General features: G+C 44.9%; 1 protein-coding gene across 4 annotated transcripts in view; it reads right to left on the reverse strand.

Annotated features, from left to right (window-relative positions):
* Positions 1-10,387, reverse strand: part of LOC112576704 (protocadherin gamma-A5-like) — a 68,365-nt gene extending 57,978 nt beyond the window's left edge. For all 4 annotated transcript variants that reach the window (XM_025259360.1, XM_025259358.1, XM_025259359.1 and 1 more), the window contains exons 1-2: positions 8,201-10,387; positions 2,088-2,780 (exon numbers count right to left, since the gene is read on the reverse strand). In XM_025259360.1, coding sequence (XP_025115145.1) covers positions 2,088-2,690 — 603 coding nt within the window. In that variant the 5' untranslated portion in view covers positions 2,691-2,780; positions 8,201-10,387. The remainder of the gene's footprint in view (positions 1-2,087; positions 2,781-8,200) is intronic.
* Between the last annotated feature and the right edge of the window lie 4,945 nt (positions 10,388-15,332).

Here is a 15,332-nt window from a genome sequence, read left to right on the forward strand (position 1 = left end):
ACGGTAAAAGGCTTGTGCCGCTCCCTCCATCGAGCGATTTGCCGGCGAACACAGATGAGGCCAGCGAGGTCAGACCCTCGTCACAAACGGACACAACGCGGCGGTCGTCGGTATTAACACCAGGGGCTGCTGTCTGCTCTCAGATTTGTTTGGCCACCCGTCTGTCACTGTCAGTCCGGTCATCTCTCTCTCTCACTCACACACACACACTCAAACACACAAACAACAAAGGTGAGTGAGAATGAAGGTGATTACGGTTGAGGCGAAAGGTTAAATACTTTAGGGTAATCATTCCCTTTTAGAAAAAAAAGTAGGTGATATTTGTATGAAAGTATGTATGTTTAGCTAGAACAACAAAGATACATTCCGAGCTAGGTCAAACTGACATGTAAGAAATGGCGCCTGGACAAACATCCCCAACCCCATCCCTAATTCATTAATTGTGAAACCAGACTCCCTCAGAAAATACACACACAAACACTACCAAACTGTGGCTAATAATAATAATACATATTTGTTATTATACGGACGTGGAGGTAAAGCCAGGGGTGGTCGCACCCGCGAAGTCCAGAATCCCCTTCAATTACGTGTTTGGTGTATTAGTCGTCACCAGGGATCCACCCCTCTCCCTTGTTGTCCTTAATTTATAGCCATCTCTTCTCCATCCCCGACCGTCGCGCCCTTATTTATAATACATGACCACCCGGCCACAAGCCGCCATCCTACCGTCCTCGCCAGTCCATGGAGCAGTCATCTCCCTGGAGTGTCTGCCTGCTCCTACAGGGGCCATCTAAAGAACATTAGCGCGTGCCGGCGAAAGGACTGCGCGGCTCCTTCACGCAACCCGTGTGACTATTTTCTCCATTAAGACTGTCGTGAATCTTGTTTACGAGGTGTGTGTGTGGCGGAAGTGGTCAGATAGTTGACTGCAAGGGGGACATAATCCATGAGATTTTTGGACTTTGTTGCAGTGTGGGCTCTGTGTATGGATACATGTATACATCGCCCGTTTCTATCTAGGGTGGCGCCACTATAAGTCAAAATCTAGCCTTTCGATTGGTTGAAATGAGGGGTACAGTGTGTCCAACAGACAGTGCGTTGCGTTAAGCAAGTTACTTAAGCAGCTTCCAGCTGAAAGATGCTCGGGGGAAAAAAAAGGAACAATACGAGGTTTGAAAAAAATATTGAAAGCTTTTAGGAGAAAGACCGAAGATTTTGCAGTGAAAAAAAAATGTTATAGCCTGGTGACCTTCATTGTTTATTGTGTCTAGGGTACCCACTTTTTTCTCTACTTCCTAGTTAGCGCAAATATCTGCTTGTTGTCGGGTGGACAGAAAACTCTGATTTTTCCATTGTAATATGTAGAGGATGTCCTTATCGAAAATAAGCAGTGTAGTGTTTCGTTGAGGGATAAATTACTTCTTTAACTTTTTTTTCAATCTTTCAGTATGTTTGTTGACTTGTAAGATTTCCAGACAGACACAATTTTGTCATTCAGAAATGTGATCGTGAAACCATTAAAGGATGTTTGAAGTGCACCCACGCTATGAATAAAGCGATGTCTTTTCAAAATTAACACTTTTCTCTGAAATTAATATCCTGCTTAGGATGAGTTTCCATTAGATGAATTTCAGCAGAATTACGCCTCCTGATGTATCAGGTAAGATCAAAGAATCGGAAAGAGAAAGTTGAGCCGGCTCTTAGTCACGATGAGACACTCACATTCAATGCCCATTACGGTCACTAGGCTACGGGATTTGTTACCTTTAACTCACATTGGTTTGTTTGTTTGTTTGTTTGTTTGTTTGTTTGTTTGTTTGTTTGTTTTGGGTTTTTGTTTTTCTATTTTTACTTTTGCTTTTAATTTTCTTCTTAAAGTTTTAATTTAAGTTTAGCTTTTGTTTTTGAGTTTCAGATTTATCTACTTTTCATTGGGGGTTTTGTTTTGTTTTTTCGTTTTTTTTTTGTGGTTTTTTTTTTTGTTTGTTTGTTTGTTTGTTTTTGCATGTTTGTTTTGCAGCATTGTTTTTGTCGTTTTCGCTTGAACATTATTACTTGCAAACTAGATTTCCTTGCAGAGTACCCACCTTCTGTCTGCCGTCTGGGGCCTCAGCCACATTGAGGACGAAGACGGTGCCGGCGGAGTCGCCGACGAGAGAGTAAGCTTGCACGCCGTACACGCCCATGTCCTGGTCCTCGGCCGCCGCCAGCGCCAGCGATGAGTTCATCAGCACGTCCTCCAGCACGTCCAGCCGCACGCGCTCCGCCGGGAACTGCGGCGCGTGGTCGTTGACATCCTCTACCTCCACCACCACCGTGGCCATGCGGAAGAACTGCGTCAGCGCCGACTGCGCGGCCACCTCCAGGGTCATGTGGCAGGCGGGAGAGTACAGGCCGCACAGCGCCTCGCGATCCAGGGGGCGAGCCGTGCGGATGTCACCGGAAGTGACGTTGATGGTGAAGAAATCTGCGTGTGAGAGGCCCGTGGAGAGGAAGGTGTAGCGAAGGGAGGGTCGACCATCGTCGGAGACGGCTGCCTGCAACCAGTCGTTGTCGGCCAGCGACCCCACCAAGGTGCCAGCCGGCTGTTCCTCCTTGACCTTAAAGCGGATCTCCTGCCCCTGAAGCGACAGGACGCTCGCCGCCATGACGACAAGAACCAGAAGAAGACGTGCTGCCGTGGAAGCCATCGCGTCCAATCAGCGTCTTTAAAACAACTGCCGAGCCTCCTGCGATGGCGCCAAGTGCCTCAGGATGACGTCATCAAGGCTGACAACTCTCTGAAACAGAACGGATTGGAAAGTGAGAAAAATGTCGTGTGCCAGGGCATGTAGTCAGGCCTGACTGATGAGTTAGAAATCCGTTGCTTAGGTAAGCTTGTTTGATGAGGCATCTGTCATGTAGTAACCGTACTCGCTAAATTATCATTCCTCTGATGAATAATTGAGAGAGCGCAATTAATGAAATTGCCGTTGTGAATAAATAAACTCGCTTGTCCCAATCCAGATTCACAATGTCACAGTCAGGGTTGATTTTACTTTCAGGCTTTTTCTCACTCCATCTTCCTTTCATGGAGCGCACGTGGTGTGTGTATGCATATACATATGTTTGTACAGGTGTGTGTGTGTGTGCGCGCGTGCGTGCGTGCGTGCGTGCGTTTGTGAGTGAGAGTCTTCACATTGTACTCTCTGGCCAGAACTCTCCCAGTCACAGTAGTGCTTATTATTTCATAGTTGTCACGCTCTGGGCACGTGACTAGTCCATTATGGAGAACCGGCTGGGTCAGACAGTTCCACTGAGATCTTTTCCATTAGCGCCATCAGACTACAGTGAACTGTGCTCATTATACACGGCTGTAATGGTGAAAAGCTTCACTTGTTTAATGGAATAGTCTTGAAGCTGGATAGAAAAACCTCGCTGAAGACTTAAAAGGTTTCTAAAACGGGAAAACTAGCGATGTATTCAATGATGGACGAATAATTTTATATGAATAAATATGGACAAAATATTGATCAGGATGTCGGTTATGTAAAACTTTGTCAAAGCTGGTCCAATTTGTGTTCATATTTGTCCTTTGGTCTCAAATGGTGATATAAGCTAGTAAGCATCAATATCTAACATTGAGTTGCAAGTTGGATGAAAGAGTATATAAATAAGGTTTTCATAGTCACAAACATCGTCTCATAGAACAATTTTTCCGAGATCATTCGTTGTAATTTTGTCTCTCTATCTTGTCCTTTTGTTTTTATTTCTGCCTTTCATGGTTCTCTGCCGTACAATGGATGTCGAGAGAGAGAGACAGAGACACCATCTTGCGGGCGTCGACGTGTCTGGTGATTTAAGCCTCCATTTCTTTTGCAGGTTAAAAGAAAGGTCTTTACACAATTTTCCCACATGTACTGACCATTAGATGCCTACTCCGTCCAAAGTATCAGCCTGGGGGGTGGGGGGCTAATCGATGGATGGGAGGAAATTCGAGTGCAAGAGAAGCTATGATATATGAAGAACATGTGAGTGCATTACAAAGGAAAGCATAGGCGCCTCTTGTCACAAAACCGCTGGCGGGACAAATAAATCGGATTAACCTTGATGGCATTGCTCTGGCTATAAATATTAGTTGCGAGATGGACCTTCCATCCCTCTTCCTCTCTTTTCTTCTCTTTCTCTCTCTCTCTGTCCTACCCGCATGCACTTTAGACCTTTCTTCCTTCCCTTGTTCCCTTTCTCGCTTTTTTTTCTCTTTCTCTCTCTCTCTATCTCCAACGCGCATGCGCGTTCGCTCGTATAAATTACAGTTCTCGGGTTGGCAAACATGAGCAGTGTTCAATCAAACATAAGAACGCCGGTATCCTGCGGTCCTGAGAATTTTTATTGATTCCATTGCAGGTCGTAAGTAATAGAGGGGCTTACTTAAGTCTCAGGTCTTGTGCTGCCATAAAACATTTACCCTACGACGAATGGCTCGACGCTCAATAAGCTGATTGTCTTCTTTCTTCCCTGTTTTTCTCTTCTGCGGCCGCGAGTTGTGACGCAGGGAGACAGCTCGTGCCGGCACAGCACGTGACTAACAAGTGGCTTATATTACCGTCACGCCGCTGATAAAGTTTAAACGGAGACTTGTTTGGCCATCTCGAGTCGCTGGACCTTGTTGTCTTGTATTGATTACAACAGCAAAGACAACATTCCCTAGGATGGTTGATTTCTCTGGAAGCAGGATCCTCATTTTCCTTGTTCTTTCCTTCATCATTCTCTTCCTTTCTCTTTCTGTTTTTGCTTTCTTCCTATACCCTTTTTTTTCTCTCTCTTTTCCTTTCTTCCTTTCTGCTTTTTTTTGTGTATTTATTTTCATCGTCATACGACTTCCATGCTGGATGCAAAGACCTAAACTGAAAAAGGGCGCACAACTCCAGCTCGCCATCAGCGTTCATAGGAGGTCAAGGGTCAGGAGAGCGTGCTGAAAGAGCAGCAAGTTCCCCATAGACTCAGACCGTCTGCCATGGAGGGCATTGTGCACAAACTAAAATGAACGACGGAGTGCTCAGGTGGGCAGGAGGGTCGGTTACACGGAAGCCAACGGCAGTCTCCCCCTCCACACACTGCCCCCCAACCCATCACCTCCACTTCTGTCGATTTTTGTGGCCGACGACTGCTTCAATGGCGTCCCCGCAAATGTGAGTCAAGGAGGGCAGGTTTCCGAGTGTAAAACCTTACTTCAGTCACACGACCAAGAAAGGGGAAAGGCAGGACCAAGCTGCGCACGCGCGTTCACACACACACACACACACAAACACATGAACGCATGCATGCCCGGACTCATGCACTCACCCGACCTCGATTCCTCACAGAAAGCGTTAACTATGTTTACGTAAACCTTCTAAAAAGGAAAGCCCAGTGAAACACAAAATTAAGCTCACAGTTAATTGCTTGCCTGCCATTGAAACGGAGCGCTGTCATTAGTTTTTTGACAAAAACTGAGTTTTAGCTTTTCTAGTAAATTTTTCGGGAGAAAAGTAAAAATGTCGTCTCCTAACCTTTCGGTCATTGGTGAAGTGAGAACCGCTTTTTTTCTTCGGCCAGCTTGGAAGGAAGGAGGGTGTGAGAGAGAGAGAGAGAGCTCCCTCCCCTTTTTCAAAGTATTCATGACCTAGATTCCACTTTCTGACGTCACTAACGGGTGTAATCTTAGAGTTCATTGTCATAGCAACGAACCTACTCAGCTGGCGACACGGGAAGTCCTGACCTCCTTCCGAAAAGGACATAAAGATTCTGATTGAATAGAATAATTATTTGTATAGACAGTTGATTATTAACTAAAGTAAAATTCTTCGATTTTTGCCAAGGCGACCATCCTTCATGATGGCGAAATCGGTTTAGAAACCCATTAAAGCTTAAGAAGTCATTTTCAGGAAGTATGTGTCCTTATTTTATCAATTTAAAAGCTATACATATGAACAAGATGACTGAATTGATCATATCTACAGGGTCTTGGCACTAAATACCAGCAAGCGGAGGTCTGGCATTGTATGACATTGTACAACATCTTGCGGAAAAATTTACTGTCTATGAAGATAAATAGGAACGTGTGTGAATATATAATTACATATATTCAATACCCCTTAGTGGGGGACAGATTGATAAAGAATATTGAATCTTGTTACTGGTTGTATGTTGTGTCTACATCAACTCTAACCGCATCTTTACTGGTCGATGTTTTATGTTCTGTCTACACGAAGTCTAACCATTTCCATGGATGTCTAGAGCTAAACACCGGCCATGGCATCAGCACCACCCAGAGGTGTACAAAGGTGTACAAAGGTGTGTACAAAGGTGTACAAAGGTGTACACAGCACTTAGGGTGGTTGACATCGACAAGCAAAGACGACAGACGAACAAGACCGGGATGGCTGCAAATATATCCTTTTCGGGTGTCCATGAATGTTTATTTTCTTCTTTCATAAAAATGTATTACAATATGATTTCTCTCTGTCTATGGCTTCCACGTACCAATTTCTCTTCAATCTCGCCCTTTTATGACCCCCTACTACATCAAACTCCATTAGTCAGCTTCATCTTGTCTGATTATTGCATCTCTAAATTGCTGTCTCGCAGCAGTAAGGCTAGAAGGGTTCTTCTTACATAAAACACACTTAAAAGTTTCATTTCCACAATCTTTGCATCTGCAAACCACTTTCTCCTCTATACAGAATTTTGATGGAGGGGGAACGGGGTGTGAGAGCTCTGAAGACTTTAGAGACAAGACAACTCTCCCCAGACCGCCATCTACGTGGCATCTTCTTTTCTTCCTCGACTAACCCTCCGCTTGCTCCTCTTTTCCATCCTTTCTTCGTCTTGGTCCTCTTCCTCTTTGAGTGTTTATGACTAAAAGACACGCGCGCGCGGCCTAAATAGACTTTTATTGTCAAGATGGACAACTCTTGTACGGTGGAGTTTTTCTCTTCGCTGGAGAATCGTTGGCAACGACACCGTCACTTCCTCCTATTCTTTAATTCTTTCTTTCATTTTTTTATTTCTTCATTTCTCTATTTCTTATTCTTTCTTTCTATTTTTTCTTTTTTTCCTTCCATTTTCCTCCTTTGTCTATCTTTTTTTCCTTCCTTTCTTCTTTCTTCCTTTCTCATTTCTTCTTTTCTTCCTTTCTTCTTTCTTTATTTCCTTCTTTTGTGCTTTATTAGTTTCCTTTCTCTCTTATTTGTCCCTTTCTCTTCCTCCTTTTTGTAGAATCAATCGTCACGATCTTCATCACCAGCATCCCTGACCATCACTGACGACCAGGACGTCCGGCAAAGATCAGGACAGACTGGCAGTGGCGGACCGGCTGATCAATTATTCTGTGAGGCCGCGTGGTCAAAGAAGTGATTGCATTTAACAGGTACAGAGCTGCCAGCGTCCCGTCGGCGGCCGAGGCGAGGGGAAAATGAAGGAACTTTGTCCAATATTTTCTTTTCCGAGCGATTACGTCGCGCGAGGCGAGGGCTCACTAAAGCGGACAGATGCGTCTCAAAGAAGACGACCGCTGGGTTGCGAAAGACAGGCCCGCCACTGGAATTATTGAATATACCGCCCATGCTGGAGCTGTTCATGCATTAACGGTTTTCTCAGCAGCAATTCGGCGATGCTTCCTTCCTCTACCACGCTCTCTCTCTCCTACATACAACTTGGTTCTTGTCTGGAGAGTAAGCCCATGTGATATCCATGTGTGCGAGAGTAGTGTGGGTGTGTGAAAATCAAACTGTATTCTAAAAAATCAAATCTTTAATTTGCTTTCCTGTCTGTCTGTCTGTCTGTCTGTCTGTCTGTCTGTCTGTCTGTCTGTCTGTCTGTCTGTCTGTCTGTCTGTCTGTCTGTCTGTCTGCCTGCCTGCCTTCAGCTAATATACTGTGTTTGCTGGAATATACCTATATATAAATAATAATTTATTCAACTATAAAAATAAAATCATAAGCTTATGGCAGCTTATACCTCAAGAGAACAATTTTCCACCAGCAAACATTTACAGCACGTCACATCACTACGTCGTGTCACGTTACACCAGATCAAGTAACGTCACATCACGTTAAGAAAGATAACAACCAGGTTCAGCAAGGGAAAAAATGATGTGTTTGTGTCCTCTCAGTTTTATTGGCCATACAATTACGGCAGCAGCCTGCTTGTTGTCTGACATATCGATACACTGACTTACCTCTTGTCGTCCGTCAGCAAACAGCCGCCAGGTCTCTCAACAGCAATCGCCGCGTGATCTCGTGGGTGAGCAGCCCTCTACCTGCATCCGCCTCCTGGGAGGGAAACCACAAATACTTCAGGGCGCTTCACCCGATAGGTTGGAGGAGGCAACGCCAGCTGGCACTAAGTTATCAGTGGTGAAACCTGGGACTGTCCCATCTTGCCCAAACACTCACGGTGAAGCGGCAAACAGAATCACAGATCGATCTATCGAAGCGAAGAGCGAACAACTCCTCCAGGAGAAAGAGAGAGCGCGCGCGCCCTCGCGCATGCGTCCAGTTGTCTGCCGCTGATGCTGAGCTTGTGTCTTCTTTCGTCAGAGAAACCGATCGAAAGGACAGGATTCTCAGAGACTGGCTTCTCACAGTTGACAGGAACGATGTCTAGTTCCAATGAACGCAGCTCCTGTAAATAAGAAACCTGCAGTAGCTCCCCTTTTAAAAAAAAAAAAAATCCTTTCAAATGCTAGACAAACTTTAAAAACAATGGATCCAGCTCTCGAAGGAACCAAGCCGGGTTCTTTTGTGGGTTTTTGCTCTCAGCAGGCTTGTAGACTTAGGTGGATGGGTTATTACTGCTGTCACACACGCGGAGGATTGTCCCCTTTAAGTGTCCCAGCGAGGCGGGAAGTGGGAAAGGATTACGGTTCATTGAGACACTCACGATGAGCAAAAGGGAAGCCGTGACAAGTTCAAAATCCTCGAGGTTTGCTTCATCAGCGGCAGCACCAGTGATCAAACAGGAGAAACAACGACTGCTTCAGGTTGCTGCTGGTCGAACTGCGCACGTCCAGACGAGGTTCAACCGGTCCGACAATAAGCAACGCACGTTGACGGCCGATGGCGGTCCTCGATCTCCAACCCTTCGACTCCAGTCCGAAGTTTCAGCAGAGGGATGATAATACCCTGGGTGTCTTGTGGAGTGGAAGGGTTGAAAGAGATGGATGGATGGTTGGAATGGAGAACTCTAATAACCGACGAGGGCGATTCCGTTAGTGGTTTGCAGGTTTGGGTGGGTGTGGACGAAAGTGTGAGTACAGTGAGCATCAACCTCTTCCGCGGTCTGTCTCTCTGACTATCCAAGTGAGACTTTTCCCAGTCATGCAGAGCACATTATCATCTGTTGTGTTGTTGTTGCTACTGTTGCAACTGCTGTTGCTATTTCTTCTGTCTCTCCTGAGTGTTCACGGGATGTTCCCTGGCGTCAGCCTCCGGTACAAGCTGACCAAACCTACGTCACCGCGTGCGAGCGACTGAGTCCACACACCACCACTTCTCTAGTCCTTGCCGACTTCAGCACGTGCAGCACGCTCAGCAGCGCGCCCACGAACTCTTCCAAATCTTTTTGCATTAATCCAACAACAATAGGAATACACACGAAAGTTTTTATCCATCAGATTATTTCAGCCATTACTTTCTTCTCTTTTGTTTCTCGCTCGGCTTGCTGGTCCCGAAAAGTCCAGAAAATAAACTGTGCTCAGGAACAATTCGACTGTCACACAATTCACGAACTGAAATGTCTTCCTCGCCTCTGTGTGATGATGATGACCGCGTGGAGGTTGTGCTGCGTCACGTGAGTACTCGCCGTACTTCAAAGGTGCCGTCTGCTCTGCAGTTCTGTCATTCAACAGGGCTCCCCCTGACGGGCCGCTGGTTGTCTGTGGACCAGGGCTGGCACTGAATGTGAAGAGTTCTGTCAGGTCCTCGCCTTCGCAACAGTTTCTCTCAACTCTTTTTTTCTTTCTTTCTTCTTCTTCCTACGGCATCGCTCAACGGGGTGACACGGCGCGAGATACAAGCAAAGATCAGTGGCGGCGGGTTACAATAACAGCCGACAGGGAGCGCTGACAGGTGCACGCCACGCTTAAGCCCCTCCCCCCAGTCGCACCCCACCAATGAACGCGGGACACAGCGGCCGAGCGCCGCGTTCCGCTCCTGTGATTAGCTGCTTTGCTCTTTCGCGTCTGTCTGTCATGCGAGCGCTACAGATAAGAACTGGCGATTACTTTCTTCTGCGGCTCAACTTTCTTTTTCTCAGTAGGCAGTCTTCTGCACGACAGACATGAAGTGTGGAGAACAGTTGTATCGTGCTGCCACATCTTTCTTTTCCCCTCTCTCTCCCTCTCTCCCTCCTTCTCCCTACCTCCCCTCCTATTCCAAGATGCTGATAAGACCTTGTATGTTTTTACTATCATTTACCACAAAAATGTCTTTATCTTTATACTTATTCTTGTCGAACTCTTTTTCTCAGTTCTCTCCGTATATCTCAAGCTTATGTTACAAAATATGGCTACATATTTCGATAATAATAATTATAATAATTTATTCTGGTCTGAATATTAGCATAATAACACATTCTAATGATTAACATCATGTTTCACAACTGCCCTGGTAATTACAGCTTTAAACAGGATAAATAAAAACTGTTTGACTAAGATGCGCTTAGAGGACAAGCACGACAAATCTTGTTTCCCCGGTTGCGGTTCCTGATGCCAGAACGGTCTTGTTGACGAGCTTACAAATGTCTTGCTCGCCAAAATGCACTTTAAAGCTGCCATCACGACATGCCCCCGTAACCCCTTCCTCCACCCCCCTCAATCCTCGCAGAATCCCCCTTTTCCCTAGGAGACAGTTTGCAGCCTATCCTCCGCCACCGACGGCGCACGCGCCAGTGAGGATGCTGTTGTTGCTGGCAGTACCCGTGCGCTACCGCGGCTGCAAGAGAAGGGATGCGGCTGCTGCTCAGCCAGGCTGTTGCACGTGCAGTGGCTGTCACTGGCTGGACGCAACGCAATGGTAGCGTGCTGTCACTTCTCGGTAAGATTATTTATGTTCGATACAAAACATGGCGCGGCCATTAAGCTTTGAACCTGCTCTGATAAGCCAGTAGACTGTTGTGATGGTTGACAACATATGGCTTCAAAGAACAGAGGTTGGGAGAACTAAAGCGTGGACAGAGGATGCTTTTTTATTTCTCCCTTCCCCCAGCCTTTATTTGTTCTTATCTGTGTTTGTCCTATTTGAATATTTTCCTGTAAATCGTTCATAAAGACTAAATAGAGTACATTGCCCAGTACCGTTTCTTAACGGTTTTTTTTTTTTTTTATCATTGTGCTGTGTGTGGTCGACCTCTCCAGGATGAAAGTTTTGTTTGCAGTCTACCTCAGTGTTCATCCGTGTCGAGAGGACTGCAATCAAGAATGTGGACCTGTGGGTCTCGTGGTCTTCTAAAGCTAATGCGCTGTTTTTGTCCACCTCTTCCATGTCCACTCATCTGTCAAGCTGTTTCTATAGACCTGTCCTGGCTCTCCGCTTAAGCATGACCGCTTGAAGATAACAAATTGGTGACAAAGCGAACTGCACGAGGCATGTTTACACAAACAGTGCATTTGTCGTTTTCTTTCTCACTCCTCTCTCCCTCTTTCTCTCAATCACACACACAAACAATCGCTTAGGAAGAGCAGTCCAGTTATTTCCCTTATTTTCCATCCATGATTGTGACGGTTAGTGAGTCTCTGTCCTCTCAGCAACTCTCTTGTTCCATGCTAGGTCTCTGACATTCTGGGTATTTATCACCAGAGTTCTGTCATCTCTGTGTCATTTTGTGTCCTTACTATCTCTCGATGTCATCTTGAGTCCTGACTATCTCTTGCTGTCATTGGTCTACTGACAGTCCGTAGACTAACAAGTAGACTAACAGGTGTGTAGACTAGTACCTACACCTGTATACCCGAACATGTCAATTATAATTTGACCACCGATAAATACTGTCATCGACAGCAAATGTGTACATCTTAGCATTCTGTGAGTGTGTACACTTATCCCAAGTCACCATTTGCACATACAATTGTAAAAATTCCAATTTCGTCAGCTTTCTCCATTTCTGTCACGAACCACAATAATATGTACGACACCTGTCAGGTGTTTGATTTCCTAGTAATTATCGGAGCTTCAAACGTTTCCATCAGTCTGTTTTTGCTTTCATCTTCTTGCTCGATAGAAGGTATGTTGATCGGTAAAGTCGATTGTGACATTAATTTCACCTTAATCACGAGCACACCTGATACTCCTGCCTGCGTAGGGGGGATGCTTCAGGCAAAAATAAATCCGGTTTTGTTGTTGTTGTTGTTGTTGTTGTTGTTGTTGTTGTTTTCTTTTTCTTTTTGTTCTTATTACTGTTATTTTTATTTTATTTTTATTTAATTTTTTCCTTGTTTTTTTTTAATTGTTATGTGTCGCTTGTGACGTCAGCTGTTATCGCCACTCTTCCTTAATTTTGTTTCTTACCTTTTCTTCGTTCTTTCATCTTTTCTGTCTTTCTTGCCCAATAAATACTAAAGTGGTCTTTTTAAACATCAGTAAATATCTTTATCCGACCCTTCTGTTCAACCCTGGTGTTTCTGGTGACCTGTCCCAATATTGTTTTCATGAAAGCATCATTATCACAGTGAATTGCCGGCGGTTACTAAAAAAGCACGACCATCACGCCAGTGTGTCGCTATGATCATCAGCCAGGTGGGCAAACAACCACACCTGTTGACCTTTACTTCGGTGACATACAAATCGCGTCTACAGACCGTTGTAGTGAGACTTGCCAAGTCCGCAAAACTTGCAACAGACTGTGCCACGAAGATGCAAAGCTGAAAAGACAGCGCGGGATGCGAACCGTGCAGGTGTTGTCACCTCGCGTCACACCTGACCACTCACAACCGATCAACTTGCGGTCAGGTATACAGACTCGCAAACACCACACACACACACACGCACGTACACGCCCACGCCCACGCACACGCACACGCACACGCACACGCACACATACACAAACTAAAATTACAACTTACAATCTAGTGACAAGCCAAGAAAATAAGAAAGAAAGAATATTGGGGTCAACTTCTTTTTTTTCCTGACAGAGCCTAGGTTAAAAAGAAAGTGTTTAGTCACTGTCAGGGAGAGGGCAGAAAAACTGTCTGAAAAGCGAAGAACCTCACAACAGTCATCTCATTTTTTGTGGAGTGGTGTCGTCTCCCTCTGACATTAAAAAAACTGTTTTGTACGTTTTTACGAAATAAAAGAAAAGGTTAGTTCACTGTTCTAACTTCTTTGGTTTGGTTATAGGGGAAAAGAATCTAAAAAACTATTTGTCTCCCCGTCAGAAGCAATTCATGTCTGTGCAGAGGGGACAGCACTCTATAGTCTAGTCTGACGAGGGTTCAAGACCTAGCAGATTGGTCCGAGTTATAAACAGATTCTCCTACATAGGGTCAATATAAATACATTCAGTAAATTTTCAGATTGTGAAACAACGGTTTATTTGTGATGGAATTTCAAAGTTGGCGATTGGCTGCTATAATTATCAAGTCCTGCACAATCAGCGACGTCACAACCGGTTGCCGTCCACGCTAATCATGTCAGCAATGCCCAGCGGTCGTAGCGGTGTATCAGACTCCTTGGAAGATTTTAATTTATTTTGCTCCAGCAGTGAAGAATAATATTGAAGTTTGCATAGCCATTAGCCATGCGTGTTTGATCCTCGGGATATACGCGTTCAGACACCCAAACACTTGATGAAGATGTCGAGGTAGCAGGCGAAGCCAAACGACAGCCATTTCCCACTGTTATGTCTAGCTTGAGTCGATGTTTACTAAATTGTATTACCTACAAAACTGTTGAACAAAACGTTTTTCGAGCAACATATAATAATGATGAACATTTCACAGTCTTTTCCAATGTTTTTCCCTGAGCGCTTTACAGAAGTGATGGTCAGACCTATCCAAACGGACTCACTAGCACCATCTACCCGTATGTAACAGACATACCCAAACATACCCACCCACTCGTACACAAGGTACACCATATACGCTCATGGTCATGACTCTCAGGAAGAGTCGTATTAAAGTCTCGGTCCTGAAAAGATGTTTTAAGATTGGACTTAAAGGTGGTAAGAGAATTCTAGTGACGAAGGCTGACGGGTAATCCGTTCTGTGGATGGGTTTGGTAGGAGACAGACCTCTGTCCATGCATCTTTGTCTTAGCTAGTGGGATTCGCAAAAGCTTGGTGTCAGAAGATGAGCGAAGAAGTCGTAGGGGAATATACACAAATAGTGGAGAAAGGAAACTCAGCAAAAAGAACAATCAGAGAGAGATATTTTCAGGAACACTATACAGGTAATCATGATGGATGACTTACCGTATCCACCTCACCACCAAACTTTGAAGATAACAGCTACTACTGACACTTCTCCCTGTCCCACTGTCTCATTACTGTCTCCCTGTCTCACTGTCTCAAGACTGTCTCCTTGTCTCACTACTGTCTTCCTGTCACACTGCCATACACCTGCCTCCAGAATTCAATCAGTTCAAAGTCAAAAGTGTTAATATTTTCTCTTACAACTCACATCAAGTCGTCAAGATTATTCAGTCAGCCTCCAGCATTCGCGAATTTCACTCTCTCGGCTTTGGCCATCTGAAATTAAATGAGAATTTTTTTATGGCCTACCGCAAAAACTGCAGACGAGGAGAGAAAACCAGAAAATTGCAGACAGAAAAAAAAACTTAACATCTCTTAATTAAGTCATAAATGGCTAAACTGTGTGTAGCTAAAGCTGGTTTATCCTACATAGCTTTGTATTGAGTTCAAGTTTTTATCCTACATGCACATAAACCTCTCACATTTTTTCTGAAAGTGTTTTTCATTGACTTTTCGTCAACTGTTAGCTTGCAGGGCCATGTCAGATTGGCACTTACAGGAGGCCAGACTAGATGGTCCCTCCATCTTGGAGATAAAGACACGTACAGTAGTTTCCGTTGATGTTGCTGACTGTACCCGGCTCTACAACACACACTGCACCAGCTTCCGTAGTCGCAGAAAATTGACTTGTCGTCTGCTTTGTTCTCATCACGCATCCCCCTCTACAGGCTGCAGCATCACAAGTAAAATCAATCATACAACTGCAGGCAGGTTCTTCTGGCACATGCTGTTGTCTTTGAGGTGAAGAAGCAGCTGGTTTTGTCTCTCCATCTCTCCCTCTACATCCCCCTCTCTCTCTCTCTTACTCAAGTTGGGGGGATAGGTTGTCTGGACAAGGTTTGGCG

This window comes from Pomacea canaliculata, linkage group LG12 (assembly GCF_003073045.1).
Source record: "Pomacea canaliculata isolate SZHN2017 linkage group LG12, ASM307304v1, whole genome shotgun sequence".
Classification (NCBI taxonomy): Eukaryota; Metazoa; Mollusca; class Gastropoda; order Architaenioglossa; family Ampullariidae; genus Pomacea; species Pomacea canaliculata.